Below are 21688 nucleotides of genomic sequence, written 5' to 3' on the forward strand. Positions count from 1 at the left end.
GTTGATTCTATGATTCTATGATGCACTGCTGTCAAAAGCATCAATAGCAAGGGCATAAGAATGGAAAAAGATAATGTGCATAAGACACACTTACATGAGAAACCAGACTTACATGAGAAACCTGAAAGAAATAAAACACATACATCTGATCTTCAAACAGTACCATCAACAAAGTCAATCTAGCATTTCAAAACTTTGTTTTCTGAACTGGAGCAGAAAATTTGTTTAATGTAGGGCTTATTCCTGCTCACATTCCAGTAGGTGAAAAGCTGTCATCAATCTCAGCCTGAGCAGCAGCTCTAATTTCAAGAGGCCCAAACAGAAATAGAATGAAAATGCATTTATTTAATTTATTGTTCTCTTCAAAACAGACTCCAGAGTGCCTTCATCTGAAACTTCAGTGTCCTGTTCATAGTTTTAATACAAAAAAGAATCTGAATGGTTGCAGTAATATCCACATACAATGAGAATGAAGGTGATTGATTTAAATAGTAAATTTTCATATCTGCTCACAAATCTTGTTCCAGTTCTCAGACTGAGACATTATAAAATGAGAAAATGTGAATTCATTTATGCAATGAACACAGCACAGCAAAACTGCTGTGTATTAGATCTATAGATCACATGTACAGTATATTAAATTCACTTAGTAGACAGATAATTACGTATCCATGTAAAAGCCATTACAAATACTAAATAATTAAATATATGTATGACTTGACAAATAATGTGCCAGGATTATTCATATTTAATTCAGCAGTTGCTCCATTGCTAGCAAATAATAATGGATGGACTACTGCATGTTCTCCACCATGATACATTTACTTTATTAAAATTTCCCAAATACATAAATATCTGAACTTTTCAATTAATTTCACCCTCAGGCACTCAAAAGACAGTAAAGCATATTACCAGGTAGACTCTTGAAAATAAATCTAGCTTATCTCATTTCCTGTCTCAATGCAATCTTTATCCTGAGGAAGAATCAAAATGTCACTGCCGTAAGAGAAATTAAGTTAGTAGAAGCTGTCTCTTCCTGCACTCCTCTCTGGGCAAGGGATAGGTCTGAAGGTCAGTTCAATGTTCTCCATCAGTACAAAGTCGTATCTACACAGCTGCAGCCTACAAAAGTTGAAAAAAAACAAATGTGCACAACTTAAAAAGCTGACATCAATAGAAAATACTTCAATATTTGAATTATTAAATCTCCAGTACTTATCACCGCTAAGAGACAGTATTCGAGACAAGAAGAAATGCTCTCTTATCTAAGTTTATCTCCTATTTTACACATCACTGGAGTAGTTTTGCTAGGCTGCAAACAACCTGAATGTCAGCTGAACGGTGCAAAGTGGCATGAGTAAGAAGTGTATCATATTAGTTCGAAATATGAAGATACAACATTTCATCCATTAAGCCCATTAATCTGTATTCAAAGCAATTGTTGGAACAGCCCAATTCCTGTTAACACTGGCCCTGAATAATTTATTTTGAGTTGCCTGGGTGTGAAAGTTTCTCTTGCTTTCATTCCACTAAGGAAAATAGAACACCATATCACAGTATCTTCTAATAGCTGCATGCATAACAAGGCTCCATGCAAGAGAGTAATTTGTTGACTAAACACCTGGAAAACTCAGAAGTGCCTAACATTACATGAATGCATACAGAGGTCACAAAAGGAGTCACACACAGAGAGAATACTACTTAGGGCAGAATACAATAAAGCTGGGGAGGGACTATTTACAAGGGCATATAGCACTAGGAGAATAGGCAATTTATAAACTAAGCCAAGGGTAGATTGAGCTTGGACATTAGGAGGAAATTCTTTACTATGAGGCTGGCAGAACACTGGAACAGGTTGCCTAGGGAGGTGGTGGAGGCCCCATCCCTAGAGACATTCAAGGTCAGGCTTGATGGGGTTCTGAGCATCCTGAACTGACTGGGGATGTCCCTGCTTAATGCAGAGGGGTTGGCCTATATGACTTGTAGAGGTCCCTTCCAACAAGTGATTCTATGTTTTGACATCATGAGGTTAACACAGATGCTGTTTTTTTTAGATCAAAGTTAGGTCACAGCTCTGCCTTTCATGTGCCAATATAGATAGATGGTGAGAGCTTGTCTGAACAGGCAAATGACTTCCATACCCTCTGATGGCACCTCTAAGGGGGCATACAAGCTATGATGCTTGTTTTATTTAAAATTATCTTCTACATTGCCCTGAAATCACAGAAGTGGCCATACACACAATCTACCTCAGACTGGGATGTAGCATGCAGTGAAAAAGCTAGAGGACAAAGCCTGAGAGAGGTATTAATAAGGCCTTCTTTTTTATTACTCCTGTTCTTGTTTTGATAAAAAAAAACCTAAGGTGGCTGAGCTAAGTATCTTTGAGACATTCATCCTCCTCATCAATTGAGTTTGAACTGACTGACGGGACACATAAAAGTTAGGAAAGCTTTCTGCATTTATTAGTGCCCTGAAATGATCTATCTCAGAGGCAAAAAGAGTGTGAAAATTACATGTACCTTCTAGCACTCCCAAGTTCATACACCATCTGTGTGAATAATGGACTAGTCCCATAGACAATTGTCAGTGATGTTCCCCCAAACTCCCACTGTGTGCTATTAACCCAGATCTAAGGAGGCCAAAACTTCTACTGTCTTTTATCCCTGCACCTGTCCCCTGTTTTTTACCTACTACTTTGTTATATGAATAATTTAATGTTTTAAAATGTAGTTTCTAGTTGATTATCCTGTATTCAAGTAATTGTTGTAATTATATGTAACTAAATAAGGTAAATACAAGTAGTGATAATTATAATGAGCAATTATATAATTATACCAACCAATAGTGTTGAAACATCTGCATTTAAATGACCTTCACATACTGATTCAATACACTATTTTCCATTGCTATCTAAAAGTATTTAACATGCCTGTATGACTGCCATCCAATAAGGCTCTTTACAAAGGATTTTAGTGGATCCTATATTAAAGCAAACCAAATGCATTTTAGTGTAAAACTAACATGAATCAGAGTAACAGACATAAAAACTCAAAACCAGCAAGGGCTGTTCACTTAAAATCTTCCTTATTTGCTAGAACATCGTTTAAACAAGTCCTGAATGCTGATACTCTTGTATGAAATGTATCTTCTCATTTATCACCACTGAGTGTGAAAAAAATACCTGCAATCTGGTTTAGAGCATTGACTATCTCTCATCACCAAATGCTTTTAAATAAATTTATGCCACTTCAACTGTGAGCTTGAGACTTCCAGCCTTCAACAAGTTAATAAACTCTAATGCATATAAATTTTGGAGTACTATTTTGATTACTGAGTGTTCTGCTTGTTGCTATGTCTCTGCCACTCCTCACCTCTTTCCCAGTAAATGTGAAATAGCAGATTAATTTAACAAGGTTTCCTAATTTTTACAAAGTATCATACCCAGTTCCTATTAGGCCACTATCACATACCAAAGCACAAAGCCTTGAATGTTATTTCTCACGTTAACAAAATATATTGACTTAAAATTTATTTGTATTCACAGAATCACAGAATCTGTCTGGTTGGAAGAGACCTCAAAGATTACCCAGTGCAACCTTTGACCCAGTACTGAGGAGTCAACAGTAAGCCATATCCCTAAGCACCAGGCTCACACAGAGCTTGAACATGAATTTATTCTTATGTTATGCCCATTCATTACTTACTCGATAATCTTTACTAGGTTTTAGTTTTAATTCTGACCATGTAGATTCTGTCATTCATATGAAACAAATAAACATAACAACTCTCAAATGAAGTACTCTTACTACTTCTGGGTATTTCTTACCTATTCCCTGTAATATTATGTTCACAAGATGCAAATGTAAAATTTGTTTGCTAGGTCAGGTGTACAAGTAACTTTGGAGATGTAAACATTAACATCTGACAATATTGCTGCAGCATTTAAAACAAAAAAGATAATTAATAAAAGCTTTGGAATGAAAATTATTTAAAAACGCAGATATTCTTTTAAGTATAGGCAGGAACCTTCAGCAACAAGACCAAAAACCTGCTCCAGTCACATGAGTAGCTGGAGTGCTCCATTTCATATAGAATCATAGAATCACAGAATCAGTCAGGGTTGGAAGGAACCACAAGGATCATCCAGTTCCAACCCCCCTGCCATGGGCAGGGACACCCTACCCTAGATCAGGCTGGCCAGAGCCTCATCCAGCCTGGCCTTAAACAATTCCAGGGATGGGGCCTCAGCCGCCTCCCTGGGCAACCCATTCCAGGCTCTCACCACTCTCATGCTGAACAACTTCCTCCTCACATCCAGTCTGGACCTACCCATCTCCAGCTTTGCTGCATTCCCCCTAGTCCTGTCATTACTATCTGATAGCCTAAAAAGTCCTTTCCCAGCTTTTTTGTAGGCCCCCTTCAGATACTGGGAGGTCACCTCGGAGCCTTCTCTTCTGCAGACTGAACAGCCCCAACTCTTTCAGTCTGTCCTCATAGGAGAGGTGCTCCAGCCCTCTGATCAACCCAGCAGCCATTCTCTGGACATGCTCTAGCATGTCCACATCCCTCTTGTAATAGGTGCTCCAGAACTGCATGGAGTACTCCAGGTGGGGTCTCACCAGAGCAGAGTAGAGGCAGAGAATCACCTCCCTCAACCTGCTGGCCACACTTCTGATGCAGCTCAGCATCTCCAGGCTGCAAGTGCACACTGCTGGTTCATGTCTCAGTGAGGAAAGCTGTGCATGTGGACATGATTAAAATCAGACGAGTGCTTAATAAGGCCTGCCTTCTAGAGGAGAACTTAACCATGCAGTCAGGGTGGTTTACTTAAGCGGTCCTTGAATAACCACTGTGACCAGAGAGTAGCAACAGCAGCCTGTTGTAACAAGCAGCATGTTTGACATCTACATGTACAGGGGTGCTGTGGTCTGTTAATGTACAGAGCAGCTCTTTCACATTATAAATTTGATCCTAGACAGGATGAGAAGGATATTCATTTAGGAATCCGTTATTTAAAGAAAGAAAGAAAGAAAGAAAGAAAGAAAGAAAGAAAGAAAGAAAGAAAGAAAGAAAGAAAGAAAGAAAGAAAGGAAGGAAGGGAGGTGTCAGTTGATGAAAAACTTAGCATGAGCCAGCAATGTGTGCTTGCAGCTCAGAAGGCCAATCAGATCCTGGGATGCATCAAAAGAAGTGAGACCAGCAAGACAGGGGAGGTGATTCTCCCCTTCTGCTCCGCTCTTGTGAAACCTCACTTGAAATACTCCATCCAGTTCTGGTGTCCCCAGCATTAAGAGGGACGTGGAGCTGATGGGTGCAGAGAAGGCCCACAGAGATGACCAGAGGGATGGAATATCTCTTTTATAGGGACAGGCTGAGAGAGTTGGGGCTGTTCAACCTGGAGAAAAGATGGGTCCAGGGAGAACTTCTAGCAGCCTTCCAGTACCTGAAGAGGGCCTATGAGAAATACGGGGAGCAACTTTTCAAGTGCTGGTTGTGATGGAATGAGAGGGAATGGATTAAAGCTTGAGGAGGGTAGATTTAGACTGGATATTAGGAAGAAATTCTTTACAGTGAGGGTGGTGGTGAGACACTGGAAAAGGTTGCTCAAGGCAGTCATGGATGTCGCCTCCCTGAAGGTGTTCATGGCCAGGTTAAATGAAGCCATGAGAAAACTGGTCTAGTGGAAGGTGTCTCTGCCTATGGCAGGGGGATTGGAACTAGATGGTCTTTAAGGTCCTTTCCAACCTAAACCATTCTATGGATCTATGAATAACACATCTCTGAGGAGACATCCTGAGCAGTTTAGTTAATACATAACTTTGACATGTGACAAGCACTTACCTTTCTGGATTATTAAGAGATTTCAGCCTCATCTGGAGAACTCTAAGCTTGTGTTTTGGGCCTATTAAAGTTTTTGTAGAAAAAGTCAAAGATATTTTTGCTATTTTTTCAAGGTCATGGTAAAATCCACTTAGAATTTTGACTCTCTTGTACTGCTGAAACGTTGAAGCTTCACTTAAAAAAAAAAGAAGAAAAAAAAGATACTATTTCTAGTCAGGGTTTTGTTAGCTGAGTAGTAGTCACTATTGCTAAGCATTAGCAGTAAGGCCAGAAATCTTGCAAGATGCATTGACTTTGAGGTTTCAGAACAAGGACACCTACAACTGTACTCAAACCAGTATCATGCAAGGACATGAGACAGAGAAAAAATCATTTCAGTGTAAGAAGCGTTACCTGTGACACTGAAGTATATTCAGGAAAAAGAACTGTGGCCAGGTCTTAACAACCTCATATACCTTTTAACTACAGATTAACAAACTTAGAACTTTAGGAAGCTCAGAATATCAGTGCTACAAAGTGACAAAAAAGATTTAGAGACAAAGCACAACATACCTATTCATCACTGATTCTACTGTGTTTCCATCATAATCTGTTATTTTAATATTAATGAAACCTCTCCTAATGCTTTTATTCCAGGTGGTAATATCCAGTAAGTAATTATACACTGGAAAAAAAAAATAATTAGGAAACAATAACATTCAAAGACTGACCTCAACAGCATACAGCTTTTATTATTAGAATCTTGTTAAAAGTATTCACTAGCTGATGATAGGAATAGGGACTTCTCTCAAAGCAGGATAAGAAGGCCATTGACAAAAAATAGCTTCTATCAAATGGATACTTGAAGTTCTGTATAATTAGTGTAGTATTTGCCCCAGTTTTTACACTGTAAATTTTTGCATTAGAAAGCTACCATCAAAATTATAATGAAGAGCTTGACCTGCCTAAGAAAAACAAATAAACAAACAAAACACAAAATCAAGCTCTTCCTAGAATGCTGCAGTGTTATCAGGCTCTGCAAAGAGGGGATATGTGTCCACAAAAGCTACGTGTTCAGAGAACAGCTGAGGTATAGTGGCAGGGAGAGAGGAGAAACAGCACTGGGACAAGGTTTAGGTACAGGCAATGCAGGCAGTTAGCTTGGTGAGCAGGTTAATCAGAGGATTACTCACATTACCTTCTGTGTTTGCTAGTATTCCTCCCTTTCTTTTCACAGAATCATAGAATCAACCAGGTTGGAAGAGACCTCCAAGATCCCCCAGTCCAACCTAGCACCCAGCCCTGTCCATTAAACTGGACCATGGCACTAAGTGCCTCATCCAGTCTTTTTTTGAACACCTCCAGGGACAGTGACTCCACCACCTCCCTGGGCAGCCCGTTCCAATGGCAAGTCATTCTCTCTTCCTATTCCCCTTCTGCCCTAGAATGCTATACATAATCTTTGCAAGCACAAGAATTCCAACTGGTTGTTTTTTTTTTTTTTATGAATGCACAGATTTTAATACATGTGAAAGTGAAAGCAGAGCTTTATTTTTATGCTGCTGGAAGAATAATGAGAAGCCAGACTTAGCAGCCTGTGCAAGCCTTGAGAGCATGGAAAAGCAAACCCCAGGCAGACAGAAGTAGGGCAAAAGAGTGGTAGCAGGTTTGGGCTGAGGTGAAAAACCACTGGGAATGGGTTCATGAATGGTTAATGAATATGTCCATCACATATTCATTAACTTCTCCCTGTTAGAAACAGTGGTGTAAGTGAGCAGATAATCAATCAGAAAACTTGCCAAGATGAGGGAAAAAATAATGGGAAAACTTGATTTCACTTGAATTCCCTGTCTCCATACCCTAAATCAAACAATCTTAGACATAATAACTAAAGAGTGTGTTTACTTTTGGTTATGGTAATAAAGTCTGTTAATAAAAACAGAAATTGGATGAGAAATTAAACCTCTATATGGACAGATACATATGTAAACTGTTGCAGATAAAGCCTATGCCTTAATTCAATCCCATAGAGTACAACCATGAAACAGCTAAGTTCTCCCTCCAATGCTTTACTCCTAGAGAGATGTGGACTTTTAAAAGCTGGAGTAGTTTTAGTTGTTTATGGAGTGTTCCCTTCTTAGGGTGGTTCATAGAGATGTCTCTTTTTTATACCCCACTCAAGGCAGTCTTACTTCCCATTTTTGCTCTCTGAAAATGGCAGCAATGATCCTACCTAAGCGGGTTCTCTCAGTCTAGCTTTTCCCCTGTTTCCCTGATTCTCATTTCCTGTCTTACTTCTTCTTCTTGGCAGTCCATTTCATTCCTTTTAAGGTCACATTTCTTTCTCAGCTCAGATATTGCTTACTTTTCTGCCACAATCATTCTTGTCCTGTGAACTGCCACTTACCTCATTGCCAATTACACCATTTTATACAGCAGCTAACAATAACTTTCTGCTTTTAACATGCTTTCACTCCAGATCAGCTAACAAATAACAGACATAATGTTCCATAAAGAGTTTGTTATGTATATATTCAGTCACTCACTGCAGAATGGGTCTTTGTCCGTGGTATCAAAATAAGCTTTTGTTGGTGAAGTCTTTAATATTTTTTTCCATCTATCAGCATAATAACCTGAAATCCAAAGTTTAAATATTTCATTTCAGTCATTTAGCAAAATTGTGATACACATATCATTAAACATAAGAAATTTACCCAAAGAGACAGATATGGCTTCAATTTTCTTAAATATTCCCTGAGAACATAAAAAGACTTGGAAAATGCAGGAATCCCCAGAGTGTAATAGAATATAATATACAAGTATTTAATTGCTCTAATATAGCAGCATCACTAAAATTGCCATAATGAAATACTTGAAATATGTTTACTCTAAAGTACTAACTTAAAAAAAATAGTGCTTATATATTCCTACAGAGGTAATGAAAAGAAGCCCAAAATCTAGCACACAGAGAACAGTTACAGAACAGCTTTACATTAGGCAAAATTTCTTCCTTTTTTTTTTTATCATTACAATAAATATTTTTAAACCCCTTTAATGTATAATTGTTAAATCATTTAAAACCCTCTAATGTATAATTGTTAACATTATTTAATACAATGTCAGAGAATCTATAAGCCCCATAAGTTTATAGATGTAATGTAGACAGAGCTTTTGTTTTATACAATTCTATGCTTAATGACTTTGTGGCTTGATAACAGTCCTCATTTCTATTACAGAATCACAGAATGTCAGGGGCTGGAAGGGACCTCAAAAGATCATCTAGTCCAACCCCCCTGCCAGAGCAGGATCACCTATGCCAGATCGCACAGGAACACATCCAGGTTAGTTTTGAATGTCTCCAGAGTCTCTCCCTCTTAATTTTTTTAACCCAGACTGGAGAATAATGGCAGGTTCCAGAGTGCAAAGCTGTCACTGCGAGACAGGAAAGCTTCCAGTAGAAATTATGTGGTTCAGTTCCCCAGTTGAGCTGCCTGACAGGTTTTATAGTAAATTAAAAGAAGAAAAACATGACAGCTGACTGGTCAAGTATTTCTTGGACAGGGCTGTGTGATAGGTTGGACTGGATGATCTTGGAGGTCTCTTCCAACCTGGCTGATTCTATGGTTCTTCATATTTGTCCACTGCTAGCTTAGGCATTCTGTGTAAGCACATCAGACGTAGCTAATGAATATGCTGGAGATGCCTTCGAGTCTTTCTCTCTCACTTTATGGCCCTGTTATGGTTTTGGTTTATTATGAAATATCATAGTTCTGTTTATCTATATTTTTTCTTCAATCCTGATCTAACTAACATAGGATGTCCACCCTAATATAAGGATGTAAAGAACACAAGGTGCAAATGGAAAGTTAACTTCCAATTAAATCTTTTAAAACTTCATTCTTAAGTAAATCCTTCCAACTAGGAAATGCTCACACTATTGTAGTCCTTTTCAAACTGTCTCCAGATCCTCTCTACAAGCAATAAATTCCCAAACAACTAAAAAGCCCCCCAAATGAAAGCTTGATTCCAAAAAATGAGCCAGAGAAACCATGAAGTTGCTATAAATATTATTAATCTTAAATAGAAACTACAGATACTCTAGAGAAGATAACACACTGTGAAAGACTAAAGTGATGGACTAAGTAGAGGCAGTTTTTCTGTAGAAAGAAAATATATTGTGAAGCAGTTTCACACTGGAAAGGATGATGATCCAAGATTAAGAACTTTCAGCACCTATGTCTAACAGAGATAACTATAAAGCAGACAAAGCCACAAACTTTACACTGCTTTAAACAGTACACAGCTCTGCACAGGATTGATCTCGACAGATCACCTAACATGATACTACAGAATTCTGGAGTAGACCCAGGAAGAGCCAGTATGGATTTCCCAGAAAATCTCACCCAGTCCACAGCAGATAACATAATGCTTACCCAGTACTGGACAGGACATTGGCTGGAAAGCTTCACAATCAACACACTTTCCTCTCTTGTAATCCAAGTAAGAGTCACAAGGATATGTTATTATGTCACACCTTCTTTTTAAAGATGATAAGAAGAGGAAGACAGCTCTCTGGTGGTCACACTTAAAATATTCAATTCCTTCAGGAGAGGAAAAAAACAAAATGCACATAGAATGTGTCATAATTTTTCTTCATGAAAGAAAAGGGGTTATCAAAGTAATCCCATTTATCTGAGTCACTCCTAGTTAGCCATGCTTTTAATCTCTGGTTAGTTGACTACTGAGTGTAAAAAATGGATGGACACACACAAAAAGATTAAATTCCAGATGTTTTTAATATTACAGGTACAGAGAAAAATCTGTGGTTATATTTCAGAAAGAGTCTACTAAGTCTTATGGAATTTACAGACTTTTTTAATATAAAGCATGAATCTGAGCTAAAATTTGACCCATATCCTGTGCAGAATATTTAATCAGAAAAATGATCATAAGGAATACTTCAGAGATTCTTCTTCCTAATTTTTTTGGGTAAAAAAATCCTTCTTCTCTTAGTGAAACAAACTATGAGAATTGTACAGATGAATCATAGAATCCTAGAATGATCTAGGGTTGGAAGAGACTTCCAGAGGTCATCTAGTCCCACTCCCTCTGCAGTTAGCAGGGACATCCTCAACTAGAACAGGTTGTCCAGACCCCTGTTGAGCCTCACCTTGACTATGTCCAGGGATCAGGCCCCAACCATCTCCCTGGACAACCTGTTTCAGTGTTACACCACCCTCATAGTAAAGAACCTGTTCCTAACATCCAATCTAAATGTGTTCTTTTCTAGTTTGAAGTCATTGCTCCTCATCCTATCACTACAGGCCTTTGTAAACAGTCTCTCTCCATCCAAAGTAGGCCTCTTTCAGGTACTGGAAGGTCACTATTCGGTCTCCCCAGCGCCTTCTCTTCTCCAGGCTGAACAATCCCAGCTCCCTCAGCATGTCTTTGTAGCAGAGGTGCTCCAATCTCCTGATCACTTTTGTGACCTTCCTTTGGACCCACTTCATCAGGTCCATGTCATTTCTATACTGACAGCTCCAGATCTGGACTCAGTACTTCAGGTGAGGTCTCATTAGAGCAGATGGGATTCTCCCACACAGATAGAAGCACTATGCTTGTGCAGCAACTCTAACATGTAGCAGCACTGTGCAAATTAGTAGTAGAAATACAGACAAACATTTCCAAAAAGAGAAAAACAAACAAACAAACAAGGAAAACAAACAAACAAACAAAGCAAACAAACTGTGATGGTTTGGGTGTTACCCACCCCCTCCATGCTTAAGAAAATCACCCAGACTAGACTCAGTGGCTGGAAATTAAAGAATGAAGCTATATTTACAGCTTAGCACAATATACAAGCAGATATTTACAATATAAACAGAAATATACAAGTTAAAAAGTACTACAGAAACACAACACCCATCCCAGAAACCAGAGTCCTCAGGAGGAGCTCCCAACCACCCTTCTGCCCCCTTTCCACCCCTCTACCTTATCCCAGACTTTGCCTTATGTTCAAGGTGAGTTTGGAGAATTGACCAGGGGGGTTAGGAAGCAGAGGCATTAGTTACACAGCAGGTTAGAGAGAAAGAAGAAAGGCAGCCAAAGCCAAAGAGCAACTGTGTTGTCTGTGTTTGTTTCTTGTTTCTATACATCTCAGCAAGCCTGTGAGTGAGGCAGACACCACCATTGTTTCCTTTTCACAGTCTGTAATCTGATTCTTCTCACCAAAATATCCCAGCTAGGCTCAAACTAGCACACAAACAAACAAACACACAATGTGCAGCAACACTGTCCACTGAAGTAAGAAAAATTCTGTAGCAAAAGGTCATATCTTAAAGCTATTTTCATGCTAGAGCCTCAAAGAATTGTCCAAAACCTAGTTTGTTACTGCCAACCAAGAGAAATCTTAAGACCTAGTGAAGACTTGAAAGCCTTGCTTTTCATGCCATATGCAAAACCCACTTGGACACAAACATCTTCCCTTGTGCTTAGCTATATATAGACACAGGAAAATAATGACCACTCTATGCAGATTCTATAGGTAATATAATCACAGAATCAACCAGGTTGGAAGAGATCTCCAAGATCCTCCAGTCCAACCTAGCACCCAGCCCTAGACAATCAGACCATGGCACTAAGTTCCTCATCCAGGCTCTTCTTGAACATCTCCAGGGATGGTGACTCCAACACCTCCCTGGGCAGCCCATTCCAATGCCAATCACTCTCTCTGTCAAGAACTTCCTCCTAACATTCAGCCTATACTTCCCCTGGCACAACTTGAGACTGTGTCCCCTTGTTCTGTTGCTGGTTGCCTGGAAGAAGAGACCAACCCCCACCTGGCTACAGCCTCCCTTCAGGTAGTTGTAGACAGCAATGAGGTCACCCCTGAGCCTCCTCTTCTCCAGGCTAAACAACCACAGCTCCCTCAGCCTCTCCTCATAGGGTTTGTGTTCCAGGCCTCTCACCAGCTTCATCACCCTTCTCTGGACACATTCCAGCACCTCAACATCTCTCTTGAGTTGAGGGGCCCAGAACTGGACACAGTACTCAAGATGTGACCTGGTCAGTGTTGAGTACAGGGGAAGAATAACCTCCCTCACCCTACTGGCCACACTGTTCCTGATACAGTTCAGGATGCCATTGGCTCTCTTGGCTACCTGAGCACACTGCTGGGTCATCTTCAGCTACTATCTACCAGTACCCCCAGGTCCCTTTCCTCCTGGCTGCTCTCCAACCACTCTGTCCCCAGCCTGTAGTGCTGCCTGGGGTTGTTGTGGGCAAAGCGCAGAATCCTGCACTTGGCCTTGTTAAATCTCATCCCATTCTCCTCTGCCCACCCATCCAGCCTGCCTAGGTCTCTCTGCAGGGATCTCCTGCCTTCCAACAGACCAATGCCTGCTTCTATATAATAATATAGTTCCATCATACTGATGATAGTAGCATGGTAGAATACCTGTAATTATAGGAAAATCTTTGTTTAAAAAAGAAAAGTCAGCTGGTTTTGTTATTTCTCATTTGCTGAGTGAGGATGAAAAAGAAGGATTACAATGTCCTCAGCTCCCATATTACCAAATATATGCAGTGCCCACTGACTTCCATTAAACTTTTTTTTTTTCATTTGATCTCAAAGTCTTTTAGTTCCAGCACATTTTTACTTACCACCAAATGGTGTCCATGGACAGCCAGGCTGATCTGTTCCTCCATTTGCATAGAAATCAATGGTTCCTAAAGGTTTCTTGAAACCAAATGCTATAATAAAAATATCATGAATGAAAAGTAAAAAAAAAAGGCAGAATTATCCAGTCAATTATTTATCATTACATCCACTAAAAAACAACATAGAGGTCTTAAAGGTAATGTTTGCAATTATACTGTCCTTTTGTTCTGTATAGAGAAGTCATGTTATTTGTAGGTAGTTTCATACCAGTTTCTTTAAGAACAGTAAAAATACAAGCATTTAAATAGATAAATCTACGCATGAAGCTGTAGAATACAAAATTTTGTAGCATTCCAATTGTAAATAAAGATAATATGAGGTGAAAAGGAAGGCAGGATGGATTAAACTGAGTGGGAAATGATGCATATGTAAAACACCGTACACGAATGTGTGCAAATTTCTGTGAGATTTCTACAGCCACAGTCCTACCTAAATCTACTCTGATCCAGTTTAAAACCATTGCCATCGCTTGGTTTTTCTTCTGTTTAACAGCCAGTCTCAGAAATTTGTAATGCTGTGCAGTAAGAAAATATTCATGTGCAATTTATGTTAATGAAAAAAACAGAAACAGCTATTTAGTGCCATAATGTCCACACAGTAGTAGTCACACAGATGGCAGGGTAGGTTAGAAAGTGAGGTGCAGCCCACAAAGCCCAGACAGAGACTGCCTTGTCTATGTTTTTGTTCTTGTTCTTATACATCTCAGCAAGCCTATGAGTGAAGTAGACATCACCACTGTTTCCTTTTCATAGAATTGTAGAATCATAGAATCATCCAGATTGGAAGAGACCTCCAAGATCATCCAGGCCAACCTAGCACCCAGCCCTATCCAGTCAACTAGACCATGGCACTAAGTGCCTCATCCAGGCTTTTCTTGAACATCTCCAAGGACAGTGATTCCATCACCTCCCTGGGCAGCCCATTCCAATGGCAAATCACTCTCTCTGTAGCCTGTAATTCTTCTCACCAAAACCTTCTAGCTGTCTTCAAACTATCACACGTAGCTGAGACATCATTTGCACAAAGAAATTGATTAAATTCTTGTTCTCTCTAGCAACAAAAAAACTTTCCCGATGTAAATTTTAAGAGTAAGATTTCTCCAATTTTTTTTGCACAATACATTGGATTTTGAGCTACACTAATATATAGCAGTATTTTTCAAAGCAGAAAAATCTGTATTTGTTCTACAAAAGAACATGAGTAACACTCAGTTTAATCCATCCTGCCTTCCTTTTCACCTCATATTATCTTTATTTACAATTGGAACATTACAAAAATTGGTATTTTACAGCTTCACACATAGATTTATATATTTAAATGCTTGCATTTTCATTGTTATTAAAGAAACTGATATGAAACTACATAAATAATGGGACAACTGTGGTAGGTTTCAAAGATTTACTTAAGGTTTTGAGAAAAAAAATGAAACCAGACTATAGCATGGATGAAACAGGCTTCACAATGTTCTTCATTTTAACCTTACAATAACACAATTTAGAATTTGGATCTGTAGTGTACTAATGTGATAGAGCTGAGACTGACTGTCTCAGAAGAGACTAATTCAGCAATAATCACATGCTTACAACCTCTGCTCATACACGCTAGCACAGCAAAAAGGATGTTTATGCTAAAGTGTTTTGCAAATAGCAGTATAATAATGTAACAGACATGCTGCATCAGGAATGGTGTGGTCAGCAGGAGCAGGGAGGGCATTCTGCCCCTGTACTCTGCACTGCTTAGACCACACCTTGAGTACTGTGTTCAGTTCTGGGCCCCCCCAGTTTAGGAGGACCACTGAGATGCTTGAGCGTGTCCAGAGAAGGGCAATGAGGCTGGTGAGAGGCCTTGAGCACAGCCCTACGAGGAGAGGCTGAGGGAGCTGGGATTGTTTAGCCTGGAGAAGAGGAGGCTCAGGGGTGACCTCATTGCTGTCTACAACTACCTGAGGGGAGGTTGTGGCCAGGAGGAGGTTGCTGTCTTCTCTCAGGTGGCCAGCACCAGAACAAGAGGACACAGCCTCCAGCTGTGCCAGGGGAAATTTAGGCTTGAGGTGAGGAGAAAGTTCTTCACTGAGAGAGTCATTGGACACTGGAATGGGCTGCCCGGGGAGGTGGTAGAGTCGCCATCCCTGGGGCTGTTCAAGGCAGGATTGGACGTGGCACTTGGTGCCATGGTCTAGCCTTGAGCTCTGTGGCAAAGGGTTGGACTTGATGATCTATGAGGTCTCTTCCAACCTTGGTGATACTGTGATACTGTGCTGTGTTCATGTGTTTTTCATATTCAGAAGGCACAAACTATAGCAAAAAAGATATAAGTGGCAGCAGTGTATTGCTGCTTTTGCACAATATCACATGGACTAATGACTATATGGTTATCTACACATTTTCAGTTTGCTATTGCATGTAAGTTATTCCAGTATTTTCAGATGGTTGTGAAACTTCAGTCACTCAGTGTCAGGAGAACTGAATGAGACAGCCCATCATTGCTTTAATCATTAGCAAAGTTGAGTTTCAATTTCTTGATGAACAGGAATTATAGCATCCAGTATGGTTTCAAAAATACAGACACTGTACCACAGCACAGAAATCCATCTAATAACACAAAACATATTTCTGCAACATTATTTGGACATTACTGAAATGGCTTCTCCCTTCTCTTTTGCTTTCCTGCCTTTCATCAGATTGAATCAGGAAAGTAAAGGCTGTGTCATTACCATTAGTATCTGAATGGATTACATCAACAAACTGGGCATCAGTTTGATCCAGTCTGCTCTCTGGTGGTTCTCGACTGAACGAAGGGCCTGCTGGATCAAGACCTAAATGAAAATAACACTAGCATTATAAACCCTGAGGAATGTTTCTATAGATATACACAAGACCAACATTTGAGCATTACTCATCAAAGATGCTTCATTTTCCTGGGATAATAATAAAACCAAAATCCTGCACAATTTTCCTCAAGTTTCCCTTCTTCAACCTGCTAAGCAAAGCAAAAGATCCTACCACAAAACTGGTCAACCCTATATTTGAATTTCTCTCTTTCCCTAATTAGTTATGCTCATCTTCTAGTTCTTTGGATGAATTATAAGCAACAGCATTAGGGATCAAATCAAGATAATTATTTTTGTCATTTCCCCCAGAAAAAATTATACCTATTACATACTTTGTAAAAACTCAATGCATCATATAACTACCCTCGCCACCAGAACACAAGAGGAAGACATGGATGGAGAGAATGTCAAACATGCCTCCATCATTTTAACAGTTGGTGCTGAAATTACTTCCAGAAAAACAATTGTTATACACAACTAAGGGAAATACTACTTTTGGACCATGTTCTTCCCTGAAAGAAGTTTGGGGTCTAATTCTCCTTCTTAAGGCTGGCTCCTGGCTCCTGTTACATTTTGGAAGGGAAAAAAAGTATTCCTTAAGTACTCTGAAAAGAGGGTTTGGAGCTGTGAATCTCAAGGACAGGTAACTGCCCCCTTTCAGCCTGAAAACAGTTTTACTTTTAAATCCTAAGCACTACTGGAATCCAACAGCCTCTTCTCTCCTTAGCACCTCTTCTGATCACTACCTTAGTCAGCTTCCTTCTCAGCATGCTAGCTGCAGTGAGTTTTGCCCCTTCACATGGAGCCTGTGTGCTCAAGTTAGCACCATGGATTCTTCCCTAGGAATTAGCATCTAAAAGTTAATCCCAAACTTCATGTGACCCCAGCCCTGAAATATGTACCCACACGAGGTACTCCAATTGTCACTATATGCACCACTCCATAGATGACGATGCTGAAAATTAAACCAGTGTAAGATTTACAGTATCCACACAAGGGTTATGCATCTGATTTAAGAGCCCTGCAACAGGTAATTCAACATTAAAAGCCTTACCTGTAATTCTGCCAAGTTTGCCATTATACTTTTGGCCAACAAAACCAGCTATATGAGCCCCGAGACTAACACCAATCATATACATGCTGTCAAGAGAAGCTCCATCTACCTGTGTGGGGAAAAAAGGAACAGCCACAACCACACACAAGGTTAACTAAACAGACATCAGTAGACTGATTTAATTTTCACTTTTTGTCAGTGCTCTAAGTAGAGCTCTAAGTTCCTAACTGTAAAATCAAATAGAAATGACAAAATTGTTTTCAGTTTGCCATACTATATGCAGTTAAGCAGTCTAGTAATTATGAAATTCTTTTACTAGAAAAATGGAAGAAGGAAGCTGAGTCAAATTTCTTCCAAACTGTCACACTAGTTAGAAAACATGGGAGGGAAGAGGAAGGCGTTCACCAGATACAAGAAAGATGAACCAAGGAACAAGAGGGAAAAAAAATCACCCCCTGCCTTATCCTCCCAATAAAATAAAATATAATATTAACAATAAAGACTCATGTCACAGAGCCACTGAATAATGGTGCCAAAGGTACAGCTGCAGGAAAATCTTAAGATGCCCATTCTATAAAGCAGCCAGTACTTAAAAAAAGTAGACAATGAAAGTGACTGAAGGACTCTGAAACATTATCAGCAGATAGAATCTCTACAGTGCAATGAGATGATACGTGAACCTGGCACATTAATGTCTTAGAATGAATTAACAAAGCCCTCACAACTACTTGCTCAAGTATGAATCTGATAGCTTCCACAGTATCACACAGTATCATCAGGGTTGGAAGAGACCTCACAGATCATCAAGTCCAACCCTTTACCAGGGAGCTCAAGGCTAGACCATGGCACCAAGTGCCACATCCAACCTTGCCTTGAACAGCCCTAGGGACAGCGACTCCACCACCTCCCCGGGCAGCCCATTCCAGTGTCCAATGACTCTCTCATTGAAGAACTTTCTCTTCACCTCAAGCCTAAATTTCCCCTGGCGCAGCCTGAGGCTGTGTCCTCTTGTTCTGGTGCTGGCCACCTGAGAGAAGAGAACAACCTCCTCCTGGCTACAACCTCCCCTCAGGTAGTTGTAGACAGCAATAAGGTCACCCCTGAGCCACAACGTACCCCCACCACCACCGCTTGGGTGACTCACACATTGGGATTCAACAAGTCTAGCCTGATCATACCTTGCAGACATTGCTTTGTCAGGCTGATGTGTAACCAGCAATTAATCAAAAATCTGCCACAAGAAATTTACACTTTTTTCACTCATGCTGAATTATTCTTATAGTTGTATTTTATTTTTTTCTATTACGTAATAATAAATCTACTGTGGAGTCGCTGTCCCTGGAGGTGTTCAGGTAAAGACTGGATAAGGCACTTAGTGCCACGGTCTAGTTGACTGGATAGGGTTGGACTGGATGATCTTGGAGGTCTCTTCCAACCTGGTTGATTCTATGATTCTATGATAATTACAAATTATCACTATATAGTCCTAGAGGGCAGATTCTGATAGGCTGAGGTGACAGATGAGAAAATCTTTCTCAAAATGCTGAATTTTTAACTTAAATTGCACATGAATATTTTCTTACAGATTTCTGAGACTGGCTGTTAAACAGAAGAAAAATCAAGTGATGGCAGTGGTTTTAAACTGGATCAGTGCAGATTTAGGTAAGACATAAGGAGGAAGTTCTTTACAATGAGAGAGGTTAAATGCTGGAATGTGTTGCCCAGGAATGTGGTCAAGGCCACAGACTCAATGTGGCCCTGAGCAGCCTGATATAGCTGGAGATGTCCCTGTTGACTGGAGAGGAGGCTGGACAAGATGACCTTTGATGGCCACTTCCCACCTAATGCAATCTGTGAATCTGTGATAAATTCAACTGTGGCATAAATTAGATGATAACATGTTTTGTTCATTTGATCATACAACAATCTAAAGCCCAGTTAAGACCACAGGCATCAACAATTACTTCAGCAACTTCAAGAAGTTCATATCATTTTGGAATAAGCATTTCTATGTTGCTGATTTCTTTTTAATATAACATATTTAATTACGGTAGTTTAATAATGAAAGGAGTAATGTTTATTTTTAAACTTTAATGCTGCATACTACTTGAATATCTCTCATTTCATCTCCCCACTTGTGCATTTATTCTTTTCAAAGACCTAAAACTTGAAGATGTCTAAAGAAATTGTATGCACTCTTATACTTCAGTGAAAGGAAAGTGGGAGTTAAAGATATGTGGTAATAATGACCACATTCTCTTTAGGCACATTCAAATATACATTCCCAAACTATGCTATTTAAGCTTATTCAGAGCAGATGCAACCCTCTGCCTTACCAGCATCTGGTCAAGATAGTTCTTCAGTATTTCTGCAACTCTTCTGCAGTTTTCAACAGCAGTTTTATAATTCACTGTTGTAGCACCACGATTCCAATCAACTATAATGAGATTAATATCCCCTGAAGACAGCAAAAGCCGTTTCATGTCACCTAGCCATGCTGGTGGAGATCCTGTTGGTCTGAAGCCATGAATAACAAAAACCATTTTCTTGGAGGTATTAAGGTACTCAGATGCAGTAACATTGTGTTCAACCAGTCTCTCAGAACAATCCAGATTTTCCCTGGTGTATAGCAGTAGCTGGACTTGGAGTTCTGTTCCAGACAGGGCATTGCCTATATTAAGATCTGTAAATTCAGGACATTTTTTCTTCTCATCTGAAAAACATGAAAATGTTAGACAGTCATTTGATGAGTTAGATCACCTGAAACACAACCTTTTCACTTTTCTTTCCACATCTTTTCTCTATATGTGAAAAGCTCCAGACCTTTGCGGCGAGGTGCCAGAATATGCACAGAAGAATGAGGAGATACAGGTAAACTAATGACTCTGCAGATAGCACTGTGCTGAGCTAGCTCTGAATGCCATTACCAAGAAGGAAAGAAAGAAGAAACAAAGGATACTGTTCTCAGCCTGAAAAAGTAAGAACCTGTGAGATCAATGGCATGGGAAAAATTGTAGTACTTAGTATTTCTGTAGTCAGTTGTAGTATATGAGGTTAAAACACAGATCAATGGGGATCAACAAGAGGATATAGATTTTCAAATGAATCTAAAAAGACTTAATTTTTCTCCTGTATGCTTATCAGTGTCAAAAATTAACACTTCAAGAGGCATGCTTTGGCTGCTGAGGCCACATTGTGTAGCTTCTTGGCACAATGCCAGTGCCCATCACTGTTCTTCCATATGGCCTCTCTTCATCTTTGCTATGGTGTTAGCTGATTCATGGCCAAAGAAATTTGGGTCAATCTCTTGACTTATAGAGGGCTACACTACTTTACACAAGGCTTTTGTCTAATATTTGATGGCAGTCTTCACAATTTTCCTGTCATGGGCACCTTTGCACAAGCCAGTTAACTTCTAGAAAGCAAAAGTAGGAAGACGAGTAGCAACTACTCAGTTCCTTAGGAAAGAATTTAAAAAGTAACCTGCATTTCTCAGAATTAGAGAAGAGGCAGTTTGAGCTTTTCTCCTTTTCTCAGCAAGCAGTTAGCAGGGAGAAACACATCTATCACATTTACACATTTGAGATGGACAGAGATTCCTCACTGGGTTACAAGGCTGTGAAGGGCAAACACAGGGAGATTACAAGGTATCCGAAAAATGTTTTTGATGCTCTAGTGCAGATCTAAACCAAGTTAAACTATGTGAATGTAGTACAGCACTTAATACAGATAATTAAGGAAACTAGGTCATTCACCTCTGTGCCAAATCATGTATCTACAAGTTCTAGATCAGTCACTTCTGGAATGGACATTACACAAAAGAATGGATATTTCTGAAATGGAGCAGGGTTGAAGTTACAGAGTACTAGAAACGGCCTGAAACTTCCTGTCGCAAATTGTCCAGATATAAGTTGCACACCCATCATGACAACAGCTACCATCACTATGTGTGGGAAGTTAGAACTGCCTGTGTTTCCAAATAAATAGCACTGTTCTCCTCATGTAATGACACTGAATAATGTAAATGTTTTTTACCGAGGTTACTAGAATTACTAGAGCTTACTAGTTATTACCTAACTACTACTAGGGAAATGCACCTCACTGTCATTGCTGAGACTTATCCAAGCTCTTAAATTAAGAGATGTTCAGTTGCAGCTGCCTTGAATTTAATGAAAATAATATTTCAGAAACTGGTAAAATGTCAGACATGGGACATGATACTACAATGTTAATAGAAGGTATCACATTTAATCTAATTTCC

The 21688-nt window shown here is 39.6% G+C and overlaps 1 protein-coding gene across 1 annotated transcript; it reads right to left on the reverse strand.

Annotated features, from left to right (window-relative positions):
- Positions 1–344: 344 nt before the first annotated feature.
- Positions 345–20968, reverse strand: LIPI (lipase I; the record flags this gene model as incomplete). Its single annotated transcript, XM_064152205.1, has 10 exons — positions 345–1122; positions 5845–6018; positions 6397–6508; positions 8370–8456; positions 10257–10424; positions 13486–13575; positions 16257–16358; positions 17428–17536; positions 19764–20140; positions 20911–20968. Coding segments are annotated over 10 exons (1383 nt in total), but the record flags the coding sequence as incomplete, so codon positions are not given.
- Between the last annotated feature and the right edge of the window lie 720 nt (positions 20969–21688).

This window comes from Pogoniulus pusillus, chromosome 12, assembly GCF_015220805.1.
Source record: "Pogoniulus pusillus isolate bPogPus1 chromosome 12, bPogPus1.pri, whole genome shotgun sequence".
Classification (NCBI taxonomy): domain Eukaryota; kingdom Metazoa; phylum Chordata; class Aves; order Piciformes; family Lybiidae; genus Pogoniulus; species Pogoniulus pusillus.